The sequence below is a fragment of the Nannobrachium achirus genome, assembly GCF_963921795.1.
Source record: "Nannobrachium achirus genome assembly, chromosome: 5".
Taxonomy (NCBI): Eukaryota; Metazoa; Chordata; class Actinopteri; order Myctophiformes; family Myctophidae; genus Nannobrachium; species Nannobrachium achirus.
This window is the reverse complement of record NC_137814.1, coordinates 44,793,820-44,809,391: the sequence shown is the minus strand read 5'-3', so window position 1 is coordinate 44,809,391 and position 15,572 is coordinate 44,793,820. Positions and strand designations below refer to the sequence as shown.

The 15,572-nt window shown below is 42.8% G+C and overlaps 1 protein-coding gene across 1 annotated transcript in view; it reads left to right on the top strand.

The window, feature by feature from the left end:
* The window catches only part of insra (insulin receptor a), a 74,403-nt gene that overhangs the window by 46,579 nt on the left and 12,252 nt on the right, over positions 1 to 15,572 (top strand). The window contains exons 6-12 of the mRNA XM_080726591.1: positions 496 to 710; positions 1,873 to 1,999; positions 2,809 to 3,065; positions 7,595 to 7,762; positions 10,389 to 10,587; positions 13,753 to 14,069; positions 14,792 to 14,931. Of these exons, the coding sequence (XP_080582717.1) occupies positions 496 to 710; positions 1,873 to 1,999; positions 2,809 to 3,065; positions 7,595 to 7,762; positions 10,389 to 10,587; positions 13,753 to 14,069; positions 14,792 to 14,931 (1,423 nt within the window). The remainder of the gene's footprint in view (positions 1 to 495; positions 711 to 1,872; positions 2,000 to 2,808; positions 3,066 to 7,594; positions 7,763 to 10,388; positions 10,588 to 13,752; positions 14,070 to 14,791; positions 14,932 to 15,572) is intronic.

Here is a 15,572-nt window from a genome sequence, read left to right as displayed (position 1 = left end):
AGGGCTGAACAATTAAACGGATTACCGATATTTTAAACCAATAACCTACTCAATGTAGGTTAATCGAATCATTCAGAAGAAGGCTTTTTTTGGGACATTTATTTTTGAAATGTATATCAAAGAATCAGCACAAAACAAATTGACTAAATCATTTAGTCTGAAGCACTTTATTATTTTCTTAATAAAGTTGATTCCTTCTTTTTCAAAGGATTTTGAGTACTTGTAAAAGTGCTATATAAATCTGAGTTAATACTAACCCTGTGATACTTTGTTGTACAATGGTGGTGATGAAAAATAGACAAAATAGTCAATCTACAGTCGACACGTGCCACATCGCAAGCTTGTAGATCGGCTATTGTAGATCACTAATTAATTGTTCATTAATTGTAACTGAGGCAAAAGTTTGAAATATTCATGACGTTGATTTGAAGTCCTGTCGCCCAGCCCTAATTTTTGTATTCATCTGGTGTTCGTTCTTCTGGTCCCTCTCATCAGGAACTACTCGTTCTATGCCTTGGACAACCAGAATCTGCGGCAGCTGTGGGACTGGTCCAAGCACAAGATGACCATCCTTCAGGGACGCATGTTCTTCCACTACAACTCCAAGCTCTGCATGTCCGAGATCCGTAAGATGGAGGAGGTCACAGGAACCAAGGACCGTCAGGTCAAGAACGACATTGCGTCCAAGACCAACGGAGACCAGACCTCATGTAAGACGTTAATGAATATAACGTATATGCTGAATTAGGGGTGCAGAAGTTAATCGAGCAAATCAAGTTAATTGATTATAAAAATTACCGATAATCGACCCTAATTCAAAATAATCGATTTTTGGGGGAAATGGACATTTCTATTTGTTTTACAAATAGGGAAAATAGCCTTCAAGCTCACAATGCGTCATACAAAAATTTGATGTAAGCTATTGTGTCGATTAGAAATAATCTAACAATCACAAAAACTCGATAGAGTAATTGCTAACTAATTTCATCCACTCAGGAGAGAGAACAGTATAGGATACAGGATTAACAAGTGAAATGTATGTATGAAAACAATGAGTAGACATTCTAGACAAGTTGGAACACTGTAAAATTGAAGCTAAAAAATGTGTTCTCTTTCCTGATTGGGTGAAATTGGTGCCCCGCCTGAACATGTATTTTCTGTTCACTAGACCTGGAGAGAAGGGGACACTCCTGTTACTGAGCAAACACTATATAGAAATGATTACACTATCTCATAATAGATAGACAGTATAATATAGAAAAATATCACTTTAAGCACCTTTAAAATGAAGGTGGTTGATTAAAAATAGAAAAGCAAAAACAAGTCATGTGAACATGTCACAGTGACCTCGCTGGCACAGACAAAACCAATTAGTATCAGAATGATTTCCTACTGTGTTTGGGAAGCTTTTCCTCAGTACATAATAACCCAGCCTGCATAGACCAAGCTGATGAAGTTAATGTGGTTACTGCGAAGTTGTGGTCCTTTCTACCCGCACATCTCAAACCACAATTACTATCCTTGTTGAGAGATCATACCAGACTACATCCTTGCTCTGTGCACCAGTAACTATTTTTTAAAACAACACATAGGGTAAAGGGAAGAGACTTGTTTTAAGAAACAGAAGCCATAATAGCATTTTACAAGTTAAAAGGCCTTTGATAGCTACGGATTGAATGCCTTTTTCCACTTTTCTGACCAAGCTATTACCAAAAGGGTTTCTCAAAACGTATTTGACCGCAGGCCTTGGGTTGAATCGTTTCCTTATCTTATGTCCTCCTCATTCCCCTAATAGTGTGAACGACGATAAAATACAAAGACGGTATTAAGCAGATTCTCTGAGTTATTGAAGAGAGTTTCTCTGTCCCTCAGGTGAGAACAAGGAGTTAAAGTTCACTCAGATCCGCACCCTGAGCGACAAGATCATAATCAAGTGGGAGCCCTTCTGGCCTCCAGACTTCAGAGACCTCCTGGGATTCATGGTGCTCTACAAAGAAGCGTAAGTGATTCAACCAGAGTATGAAACTAAACCCTTCTTTTTTTTGTCATCAACCAGCCACTGTGACAAGTAGATTTAGACCTTTGCTTGCTGTGTTTTTAGCCCTTAAAGTGGCTTGTGAAATGGAAAAAAAGACTGATCAAACACAGAGCTGGCTTCCTGCCAAAGTGGGTAGTAAATCCACAAACGGGGCACGAAGTTAAGTCTTTGATCACTGTGCCACTGTGGCAAGTGGATTGAATCATTCATTTGGCAACTTTTATTTTTTTTATAGCAGAGTGAAGGCCCTGAATGTGGCCATAAAGGCCAAAACATGTAGGCTGTTTTTATTATTCTATGATGAAGTAGCATTTATAAGTACAGCTTGTTAACTCTTTTTGGAATATGTCTTGGTTTTTTCAACTGATCTGATCAAACATAATGTTTGGTCCCTGCTAAAATGGCTTATAAACTGGACTTAATGGGAACACATTTTGCATTCAATTTCTAGACATGCTGCTTTGGCCTTCTCAAAGCACTCACAGGTACTTCATTAGCCCTTCACTGACACTGTTGTTGCAGTGCTGGGTTTCTAGAGCACCATGTTCTTCTGTAGGTTGTGATTAGTCATGTAAAACTGACATGAGTAAATTGACTGAATTACTCAGTTTTGTCAGTTTTTACTCATTGTACGTATTTATCCACAATTGGGTTGTCAGCATCATAAACGAGAACAGAACACTAAAGAAAAAGGACAAACAGAACAAAACAATGCAGAAAACATACAGAATCTTATGAAGAAATAATCCTAAATGTCCATCCCGCATCAGACCCTTTAAGAACGTGACGGAGTTTGACGGCCAGGATGCCTGCGGCTCCAACAGCGGGTGGGTGATCGCAGACGTGGACCCTCCACCCAGGGCCACCGAGGGGAGCAGGGAGAAGATGGAGCCTGGCCACCTCATCCTACCTCTGAAGCCCTGGACACAGTATGCCATCATGGTCAAGACCCAGCTGTCGGCCTCCGACGAGAACCAGGTTCATGGCGCCAAGAGCAAGATCATCTACGTGCGCACTAACGCCACCAGTAAGTCTCATATAAAGTGTATTTTTCAGGGTGCCTGATGTTTATCTAGTGGTGAAGGTTACTGTTTCTGGATCCACAAGTAGCCTCAGATAGCCTAGAACTGGTTAATTTAATTCACAAAATAAATAATTACAGTAGGAGATGGACTGGCACTTTCCTGAAAAAAATAAAGAAAAGAAAATATGAATACAAACTAGTAAGACGCCTCAGGGCGACATGCGACCTCACGCCAATTCTTGGCCATCTGGCCAATGATGTATATCGGACCAGTTACCCATATGGAGACCCCTGCATGATAGTCAACAATGTTATGTCAAAACATATTAGTAATATTAGTATATTCTCATGGTGATCCTTCAGTGTCACCATGCATGCAGTGGTACTATTAGTAGGCCTACAATCAACATTCTAAATGTCAGATTGGCTGCCACCAGAAAGTCCTTGGCACGAGAACAAGGAAGCGGAAGGCAGATGGCACGATTTGCCCCGGGGGCACTACCAACCTACAGGGTGCTGCCTCATGCAAGGTGTCTGCCACAGTTATAAATCTCTTCCCTGACATCTACAGTAATTGCACTCATCACCACCCATAGTGTGTGTGTGTGTGGTTTTAGACCAATAAAAACCACATTGTCCTGTCTGACTGGCTTCCTTTTCTACGGTACGTGCGTCTTTCCTCCTAGATAGAGACCTCGTTAAACGTTTGCATCCCTCGCTCGCACGAAACGGGACGCGAGCGCGAGGCTGCACCTCACCGGGTTCACGATCTGTGTCACGCAGAGTCCCGTGTGAGAGAAACTGTGAAACTTAGTCTGACAATGCGGTCAGACCAGTGTGCGCTGTGCCTGTCATCACACAGCAGGACAACATAATCTCGTAGTGACAATGAAGTGTGTGTGTGTCTGTTAATCACGCATCACTACACAGACACACATTCAAGCACACCTCCTCCGTACCTCTGCTGAACTCTTGCTAATACATAAATCCATGACGTAGAAATATCACCCTATAAAAAGTTGGTAGCTATCGTGTTTGTTTTTTAAACACAGCAGAGATGTGAAACTATGCGAAGTCTGTTACCTTTATTTTTACTACCTACGTCAAACATCTGATTCACGCAGTATGAATTAGCACCTGCTCTACTAGATCTCTGTACCAGGCATACATACACAGGACGATGACACCAGACAACAAAGCTTGATTTTGTGTTATTTAAAGTGGGCAGCCCAGCCCACCCTTCTCTGTATTTCTCTTTGCTGAAATAAACATCATGAAAGCTGAGAGGGAGACACAATTTAGGGGAGGCACAGGAGAGAGGACTCTGTTGGGCATCTGGATTCTGTCCTGGTCTGCCAGCAGGGTCTGTGTGTGGTTCGTCTCAACTACCAATAATAGAACATCCACAACACAGTTGTACAAAGATTATCAACCACTATATTTTTGGATACTGAGAATAGATAAGAATCAGTGATGTTCTTCAGAGTTAAAGCTTCCACTTGAGCTGCCTGGAGGCTGGTAGAATTAAGAGCTCTACTCAACAAGGCCTGCATAATGTTTCAAATTCCCACCATTGCTCAATGCTCACGCAAATCTCAGAATCTAGCTCATAGACATCAAAATGAGCTTCACTAGACACTAGGACAAATACATAAATAACACCAAGGGAACTATAAAGCCTCTATCAGAGTCCAGGGTGAAGAGCTATTCACTGCAAATTTTAGGTGATAAGCTATCCACCTAAAGTGAGAAAACAAGTGGAGGCCATCATAGTCAGTCACGGTGAAGTCCTATCACTGTGACTGACTGGTCTAGATCGACCAATCAGTGAACGGGATGATGGACCGATCTGTCTGATAGTAAAAACAGAGAGATGTGTCGGGGTTCGCGGTGGATAGCTCTTCACCGCGAGTAATGACATAATGTTGTAGTTTTATGACTTAAAAAGACTACACCGCGGTGGATAGCTTATCACCGCGGTGCCTACTATGATAGGGGCTTTAGGCACTTGGTTGGATCATGTGACATTATTAGCATACCGTATTAGTTAGTGTATTAAAAGTGTTTATGCATCACACAATTCAGTGTAAAGGCTGTCTGTTCATTGCCACAGAGCCCTCTAGAAATGGTTTAAGGGTTACATTTGATGAGGAAATGTTGGAGAGGCTGCTTCAGACCCCTCTTTGACGCATCCTTTCGTTTGCCAACGGGTCTGAGCTGAACCGGAGGTTGGGAACGCTCCGCTGTGTTCAGTTGGACCGTGTGGAGGTGCCGGAAGTCGGGGGGACGAAGATTTACGATTCTGTCCCTATCTGTACATAACTCGGATGGCACTGAGTTGGCTTAAGTGGACTTAGCAACGCTCAATGCGGCGACTCGCTCGCTGTAGCTTGCTCGGCAGTGTCTCACGTGGCTCAAGTCCACTTGAGACGGCGTGCCTCCGTCGTCTCCACCGAAAACAAGCGCCCCCAGGCCCTTACATCTCACACGCACCCGTGCCCACACTGTTGTGCTCAGACCAGTTGGGAAACCTGCACACGTCTCTTTGACAGGGGTGTTTAGTTGAATGCTAGCACACCAGCATACACACTGCACTGCAGCACTGTTGGTCATACATAATAGCAAGTGTTGGTCAGGTGATCTTGCTCCCCTGCCTCATTGATTATACATTGAATTGCACCATAGCCATGAGCCTTGAATTCTAATGGACACATCCTGCATCCTGCAGCTTTGGCTGTCCCCTGGAAGCCAGCCAGTGTCCTGTTTGGAGATTCTAATAAAGACAATTAGTCCAGTGGGAAGGAGGGCTATCATGCACCCCCGGAAATTATAATCTGTGTTTCTAGATTGGGCAAAATGTGTGCCAAATGATGAGCTATGTTAAAAAGTTGTCCAATGTACAATCTTTATGCAAATTAGTGACACAGAGCAGAGTCATCTATTTCACTATATCTCAGCCAATATTGCACTTAAGTGAAAAAATAAGATATAATTGCATTGAGGGACAGGATCATAATCAATATATTCTTAAAGTGATCACATTTGCCTTTGGCATGCTGGTGTGCAAAAATAGTGCCACTCTTACAATATAATATATATATATTCTTTTAGCAATTAAGAAATATTGTAGTTTACTGAACTAATTAGGTTTCTAGCTATTTATTTTAAATACAAGGGTCAAACATCTTCTGCTTGATGAGACCTTTCCCATTCAAGATAAACAGTCCAGTAAACGGTTCTCTAACATCTGATTAATCACTCATCATGGTGTTCAAAGAACTCGTTCGAGTCAAACTCGAACTCCTCTTCCTCTTTCTCCTCCTCTTCCTGTTCATGCTTTTCCCCTGTCGAGGTGATCAACCGGTTAGGGGTGAATTGCTTCAGCACTTTAGGCCTGCCATTCCAGTCATCACCCAGCTGACTAAAATGTCTTGTGAAACTTGGGGTTCTTTTCCAGATTTTTCAAAGGCCCCGGACACTTTCCTCATCCCTTTTGAGTGCACTGATGCACTTAACACATATACTGTGATTGAGAAATGTGTAACATTCTCAAAACACAATTTAGTTTTCTTTTTTGAACAGTTTGTTGCATTCATCTCATTAATCAATATTTCTCAAGAGAATTTCATCTAAAATAATGCTGGACTGGATCATAGATAATGGCCTCCAAGTTGCTAGCAAGTGTCCACACAGTCCCTGAGTGGGTGATATCTTTCTTCTTCAATAGCTCCATTGTGGTGTCTGTTGTGCCAGTGACACAAGTTGGGTTTGTGTGCCCTTTTCATTGCCTTATTCAATATGAACAGAGCAACAGATCGCACAGATAAACACCCACACGCTGTGCTTTATCATGGGCATTAAACCACAAAGGAATAACAGCACAGTGGCCGAAGGAACACAAGGTTTGGGGAAAGCCCAAAGGTACAGTAGCCATCAGTGCCACAGCGTACCACCAGGAAGTGACAGTGAGTCAATCAGGGTCCTGGACTGGGTTGATTTAATCTCACCATAATTAAAGTCACTTGAATTAGGCTACACACTTAAATAATTGCTGTGGAAAAGTATGCTCAACCATTCAATATAAACCACCATGAATCTGTTTCTTATGTACAATTATGACATTTAGTCTATGTTTTCAGGGTCTCTAGAGCAGAGATAGTCTGTGACCTGAAAATGTTTCAATACTCCTCATCTAGACTCCCTAGGGTTCCCTAGGGGCTATTTAAGAAATCAATGCAGATTTGCCAAAAATAATGATAAAGGGCGTGGGGGACGGGGCAAATACATTTCCGTCTTGGGATTTTATTTTTGCTTTAACCCCTGTGACGTTCTTATTCAGATTGATTATACACAATGTCTTGCTCAAGTGCACTTGGAGGAGACACACAGTACGTAGCGGATGATGGACACATTACCCGTGGCAGTGACAAGTGATTGCAGTATATTGTGTGATGCCACACTCTTTCCAGAGCAATAGCCCGCTCTATTGATTAACCCTCATTGGTGTTCCCCTTGTGGTGTCCCCTCCGCAGAGCCCTCGGTGCCGCTGGACCCCATATCCTCCTCCAACTCCTCGTCTCAGATCATCCTGAAGTGGAAACCTCCCAACGATCCCAACGGCAACATCACTCACTACCTGGTGTTCTGCCAGCGCCAGCCCGAGGCCAGCGAGCTCTACAAGTTTGACTACTGTCAGAAGGGTGAGTCAGGGCCGCGCAGCCAGCGTCTGTGTCTGCAATCTACGTAGTATGTCTGTGTACAGTATGTGATACGGAGACACACTCATCACAGCCGGCCTTCCATTAGCCAGACAGCTCTTCACATTCTTCATCCCCTCGAGGAAGCACTTCAACACCCACAGTTACCCCAGTAGACACTGACCCGTGGACGACCCCACCCCCACTTAGATCTGACCTCCCCGAAGAAGAGTAATGCACGTTTAACCACTTTCAACACGGCATCCCTGTTTTGGGCATTTCATTATAGGAAAACTCTTTTAGGAAGTAGTGAAAATGGCGGGTCTCCAAGCTCACAGCGCGCTTTGAGATTGGCTATTTTCGCAGCGTTAGACCATCATACGACAAAGTATACAATAGGGCTTACTGTAAGTGGCGAGTGTACAGGATTTATTTGGGTATTTCGGAGGAGATTCATTTAAAGTACTGAGCTCAGTCGCACATCAAAGCTCATCTGGGACCCCGCATTACTTAAACGTAATGTGAACATGACTCGGGTGACTTTGATGTGCGGACGTGCGCGTCAAACCACTGACACAAGTGTCACACCCTGACAGGTGGAACGCGAACAATGGGATCTGCTCTTTAAGCGGACTCAAGTTCAGGCAAAGTTCAGACAGATGGAATGGTTACTGTCATAGTCTGACCCTCATGTAGAACTCCTGTTTGTACAGTAATGTGTGTGTCCTCCCTCGACTCCTTAAGCCGGTTGTCTGTGGGGAGGTTGCGTTACTTCTTGTCAATCTCATTGGGAGGGGGAGGACAGATATGTGCACATATCTGTCTGCCTTTACAGACAGTTCCAAGGTCGATGCAATGGTTCCAGCCATACATTTACACTTATGCTTGTCGATTCAGTTTGTATTCATTGGAGGATGGATCACACACAGTGGCAAGAGAAAAATGCATGTATTTTTATTGTTTATTTAATGAGAATCAGAGTTTACTTATTACACATTTACCAGTGATGCGCAATCACCATTCAGGTGCGAGGTGTCATCCTCACAGGGTGATTAACATTGATGGTGTCCACCTGGGCGCCTGTCACAGCACCTTTAAATAGACAGCAGACACCCTGCAGTTTCAGATACACTGAAGAAGGCTGATAGCCGAAACGTTTGTTTCTCATCCATGTAATAATGAAGAAAGAAAAAATTACTCTTGCCACTGTGTACGATCCATCCTCCAATGAATACATGTTGATCTAAAGGGACACCGCACCAGTCGAGTCAGAGCGCGGTGGTAACCAAAAAGTCTATTCATTGTTGATTCAGTTTGACATACATTATTTCCCGTAACAATTGGTCATATCTGTGCAAATATCTCTCAGACCTACATATCGCCGGTTCAGAGATCACTGTAATGGTTCAGACTATACTGTATGTATCTGTCTAATATAGGAACCCATTGGCTATTGTGAGGATTTAGTGTCTGGGGGTTAGGGACAACGTTTCTGGGCTCGCGGATATCCGGGCCAAGCTGTCAGTTAGGTTGTTGTTTACAATCAAATTAGCCGTGGATGAGATGTGAGGCTGGAGATGAGAGATGACGTGTACCGTAGGACCAGGACCAGTTTGTTTACACCAGGTTAAAAGTTCATCAGACGATATCGATGGGTTTTGAGCAGGTTTTGAGTGGAGATTGTATTTCAGGAATTGAATTCCGTCTCTTTTGCTCACAGACTGTTTGCCTGGATGCTAAAGCTGTGTCACCAAAGCCCACTCAATTGTAATTGGTCAGTACTACTCGGGACTACAAACTGAAATCAGAACACTTCTGATACCAAAATTGTTGCACCTCGACCTCGCCTGCATATTCTAAATTCATATAGTTCCGATTTTTGCCTATGTTCTTAGCTGCTTCCCCTGCTGTTACTGGACCTGCGCAATGTACAGTTGTATGAAACAGGAGTTGTGTTATTCTAGAAAATAAAAGAAATAACACTTGTTGAGTCGTTATGGGATATTATATCCTCAGATTAAGAAATATCAACATTTGGGCCATGAATGGCACAATAACAAGTCCTATCCTCCAGCCACGTGTGCGTGCACTCAGTGTCAACTAGGGCATTCACGAATAGTGATTTTTAGTATTCGAATTATTCGACCTCAAAGTATTCAAATAGTCGAATATTCGACAGGACTGGCCAAACTGTCAAATATTAAGTAAGCAAGAGGCGAACATTGTGAAAATAGCCGATCTACATGCTCACAACGCCTCGCGTTGCGAGGCGTTGTGAGCATGTAGATCGGCTATTTTCACAATATTTATCTGTAGAACCGAGTCACATTAAATGTAATACCTACAATTCCAAGTGCTTGTCAGGGTGGGGGTCCCAGTTTAAATATGTTTATTTTGGGGGTCACGGCCTAAAATGGTTTGAGAAGCGCATTAACAAATTCATCCACCAGGAGCACTGACAACTCATTCTTATGACTTCCTATCTAGTAGCCAAGCTTTATAAACTATATGTTTTTTAAAGAGAAAACAATAAAAAAAATTAAATAAGCGAATATTCGACTTCGGTGAACAACGTCGAATATTCGAATACTTGGTGAATGCCCTAGTGTCAACCCTTCCCGGTCTGCAGGGATGAAGCTGCCATCGCGCGTGCCCACCCAGGTGGACAGTGACGAGGAGCACAAGTGGAACCAGACGGAGGAGTACGGACCGGGGACTCGCTGCTGCTCCTGTCCCAAGACCGACAAGGAGCTGAAGAAGGAGAAGGAAGACTCTGAGTACCGCAAAACCTTTGAGAATTACCTCCACAACGAGGTCTTCGAGATAAAGTAAGTAAGACAGTCTAAGTCTAATAATGTTTGCAAGGAACCGGAAGCTGCCTACAGTATGTACTGTAGGCAGGGAGTGTTTTTTTTCTTTTTTTTTTAACAAAAGGTGTTTATTTGCCATTCTGTCTCCATACACATTCACAAAGTCTTTGTTATCGGCAAATAATCCACAAATAATAATAATAACACAAAAGCTTAATAAAAATAAAGATAAACACAAAACACACACACATCGGCAAACATTAAATAAAGCAATTTCAGAATTTGGTAAAGAAATAACAGAACATAAACTTGGAATCAGAACACACACTTATAAAATCTCACATTAGCATGGCACCTATATTTACATTCATACAGGGAAGTTAAGATAACATATTACCGGGGCCCAATTCCTAAGAAACACATCGAACTTCATCTGGAGAGGGAGTGGTTTTAGGACGCATGTCCGCCTACTCTCATTGCAGCAGGAATGTTAGATTCCTTGATTGGCAAAGTTTCAAGGAAGCCTCAATTGGTTCCCAGAAGACTGTGCTTGGCAACGTTTCAAGGAAGCCTCAATTGGTTCCCATAAGACTGTGCTTAATAGTTTATTTATTTTTACCTTTCTCAGTCTCACAGCTTTTGCTTCCAAATGAAATAAAATGACAAATTAAAATAAAAGCTCTAAAACGTCATCCATAAAGTTAGTGTTTTAATGATATGTTCATCAACATTGTCAGCTGGTCAGTCGTCAGACTATCTTTTGCAAGAGGCATGAATGGTGCCATGCAGGTGCGTGATAGGCACAAGCCGCTACGTTTTTCTTTGGGTCACATATTGTACATATTTCCTTGTAATAAATGGTCTGTCTGTACATATATTTATCTGACCTGTTTGCAGGCGGTTCTGTGATCTGTATGTATGTTTAGGCTAATGATTGTCAATCTGGGAACCCATCATCAAAGAAAGTGCGACGCCCACTCGGTCTGTCTCTCTTGGCATAGCCATCATTGACTCTGTCTCGAGAGATTGAATGATTGTTGACTCAGTTTAATGTATTTCCTGTAATGATTGGTCATGTGTTGCACCCGATCCATTTTTCACTCCAATCCATACTTGACAACAACTGACAAACAACATGGTTTGTGAAGAGTCTGTCTCATAAACAGTAATTTGGTATTTATGTTTTGTTTTTGTGAGTTGTTATATTTAATATAGTCAATATGATTACGTTTACACTAAATTGTTCCAGTTTAAACCCATTCAGAATGGGTACACAGTATTGTGTATTATTATTTTATGCTTTAACTATTGAAAAATAGCAGATATACAAGCTCACAGCGCGGCACCGAGTGATCTGCTATTTTTGAAAAATCGTGAAAATTTGAATTTTTACCCGATTCTATAAGTGTCTTTTGAATCCTTCTAAGGTTTTTTTCTATGTCAGCAATCTGGCCAGCCATCGTCAAAGAAAAGGTCCTTTTCACTTAACTGGAGCTCAGTTAGTCTGTTCATGTCAGTGGTTCTCAAATGTTTTTATGTGAAGGACCCCCAAAATGATATGTATTTGACCACGGACGCACATCTCAAAATAGCGTTCGCTTTGAAAATACATATATTCAAAGATTTGCACACATTTTCACAACTTTTTCAAAAATAGCAGATCTACAAGCTCGCAGCGCTGTGAGCTTGTAGATCTGCTATTTTTAATTGGTTAAAGCATTAAATAATGTTAGGCCTAAATGGGTTAAGGAGAGTGAATCTATGGAAGTCGGAGGAAAAGCTTTGAACTGTTTTACCTTCTTTGAACCTTTTGTAAGTGTGCATGTTATCAATCAATGTAAAGGTAGGGTAATTGATTAAGTGTTAAGTAGCTCTCCCTGTCTCTCCAGCTCTTTATTTAGCAGAACATGCTTAATAGGTCAGGATACCTATTTTATCCAATCAGGAGAGAGAACTCGCACCGCATGTTACAGATTAAACAAGTGATTAGACAAAGAATTGTGCAGACAAAATTTGAACTGGAACATTATAAAATTGAAGCTGATAAATGGGTGTTCTTTCCTGATTGGCTGAAATGTACAACCCACCTGAAAATGTATTTTATGTTTATTAAAGAGCTGGAAAGATGGGGGGACCCCTGTTGCTGAACAAACACTCTATAGCAATAAGTACCTTTTAACAAGAAAACCTTTTTCATCACTTGATCACTTACCTAACCTTACCTCACATTCCCAAGTCAGTTACGGCTCACATGCACCCTCTTGTGTTGAGTATTAGGATCCTCCCTACTGTACATAATGCCATTCATGGACAACTTGAAATGGCTTTGTCTGGTGCACAAGTTATCCTTAAAGGAGTAGTTCACCCCCAAATAGTTCACCCCCAAATTACATTTCTTTTCCCTATTGATTACTCACGCCATGGAGACTTGATTTTAAAAATATTTTTCTGTATTTGTCACATTCCCTTTTTTTTTTTATATAATAATTTTTATCCCACGATTTTGTAACCTGTTTTCACCCAGTGCCAATTGCCTATGTAATCCTGGGCTCTGCTCTCCCTCTGCCGCGCCTGGGGAGACAACGGACTTCCTTCTATGCATGAGGAGTCCAAGTTGCTTCTTTTCACCTGACAGTGGGGATTTCCCTGGTTTGGACGTAGCGCGTGGAAGGAACACGTTATTCCAACCAGTTCCTTTCCCCTCCATCAGGCACCCCGGCTGGCCAGGCAGAGGCATTATAGAGACCAGGATTACTGCATGTTTTTGTCAGGGTATCAACCCTAGGAGACATGGGGAGAACATGCAAACTCCACACAGAAAGGCCCTATCGCCAACCCCACCTAGGGTGTGGGTGCTGATGACGCGGAGGGAGGAACACGCCCCCAGTGCCCACAGCGTCCCCCGGCGGGAATCGAACCCAGGACCTTCTAGCTGTGAGGCGAAGCGCTAACCACTGCGCCACCGTGTCCCCTCTTTTTTGTCGCATTCCTAAAGGGGAGCACACACTGGACGCGGGCGTCTGCGCAGCGTAATGCATCTAGGAGGGATCTTTACTTTGCCTTGCTTGTAAAAATCAACAAAATGTTAAGTTTGTGTGTAATGTGTATAACATGTTTATCTCTGTGAGGTGACATTTAGCCCAGAGCCAGCATGACGTGACAGCTTCTTTCCCACGCCCACAGACCCAACAGGCAGCGGCGGTCAGCCATGGGCATCGCCAACCGAACGCATCCGTTCCTCACCACCGCCCCGAGCACACCCGAGGGCACACGCAAGCCCGGGGGAGACAAGGCGGAGGAGGACGTGGAGGAGGGGGAGGAGAGCTTCGAGAGCACCAAGTTTGTGGTGACGGTGGGGGTCCACGCCAAGGAGTCCACAGTTATCTCCAACCTGCGGCACTTCACCAGCTACCAGATAGAGGTCCATGCTTGCAACCACCCCACCGACCCTGGACGCTGCAGCATGGCCGCCTATGTCAGCGCCCGTACCATGCCCGAGGGTAAAGACACTTAACATTCAAGGGGATTTTATTAGAACATTGTGCACAGTAGATACAGCACATCCAGTTAGTGAACCTGTTTATTTGTCAATAGGTTCATACATTAGCACAAGCATTAGCATGTATTTTCATTTACAATGAACAATTTAGGCGTCAAGCTTATCCAGAGCGACTTAGCATTGCATGATTAAAAATGGCATGAACTCTTGTCAGCTAATAAGCAGTCAAGTAAATACAGTGCCAAGAAATTAATCAAGTGTTACAAATGGCAGCTAAACATCAAACCTAGCATCTTGGGGTGTCTAGGAGAGTCTTGAACACTTAGTATTTATTTTTTATAATCTCCATAAGCAATTTCTCACGAAATGCACTCTGGATAAAGACAGGTCAGAATGTGTCACCAGTAGACATCCCAGTGGAACAGCGGTTCATGGTACACACACCATGTACTTGAAATGTCATGGGTTTGAATCCAGGTCCTGAATGCTAGATCTTTGTTGTTTGTTGTTTTATGTCCCTGCCTTATATTCCTATGGCACCGCTATACTCTTATCCAATAACAAAAAGATGAAATCAGATGCCCTCCTTGAAAGAGCACCACAGAAATTGATATCCACATGGGTAGAGATGGATGCTGTCTGGGTTATCATATCATCTGTGTGAGGCTATTGTTAGGGAATACGTCCTACACCCTGGAGAGCCATTCATTTTGTCTTCCTCAGACAAAGCTGATGACATCGTGGGGCCCATCGTCTCCGAGGTGTCAGAGTACACAGTGCACATCAAATGGCAGGAGCCCAAGACTCCCAATGGCATGATCATCCTGTACGAGGTCCACTACAAGAGACTGGGGGATACTGAGGTGACAGGACACACACACACACACACACAAACACACGCACGCACGCACGCACGCACGCACGCACGCACACACGCACGCACGCACGCACGCACACACACACACACACACACACACACACACACACACACACACACACACACACACACACACACACACACACGTTATTTATAAAGACATTTCAGTATTGATCATTGCAGGAGAAAATATTGATTGAATTAAATGTATATCACACATACTGTATACTGTATAAATGAATCATTTTAGCTTGTAAAGATATAAAGGTGTTATCTCTACTGTGAATGCTTTCCACTTTTAGTTCCTGTGAGGCAAAGACAGGTCTTGAACATATTTCACCATTTATTGAATGAAACTTTTTTGAAATAAGACATTTCTAAATAAATTAACATTCACACATTTTCTCTCCCAAAAGAGAACATGCACAGTTGCACACACACACGCACGCACGCACGCACGCACACACACACACACACACACACACACACACACACACACACACACACACACACACACACTTGCTTTTATTTGCATGCTCCATTTTCACAAACAAAACACAAACCTAGTCATTTGATGGAGTTGAGAATATAATTGCACTCATCCAGACCATGAAAACCACCCACACT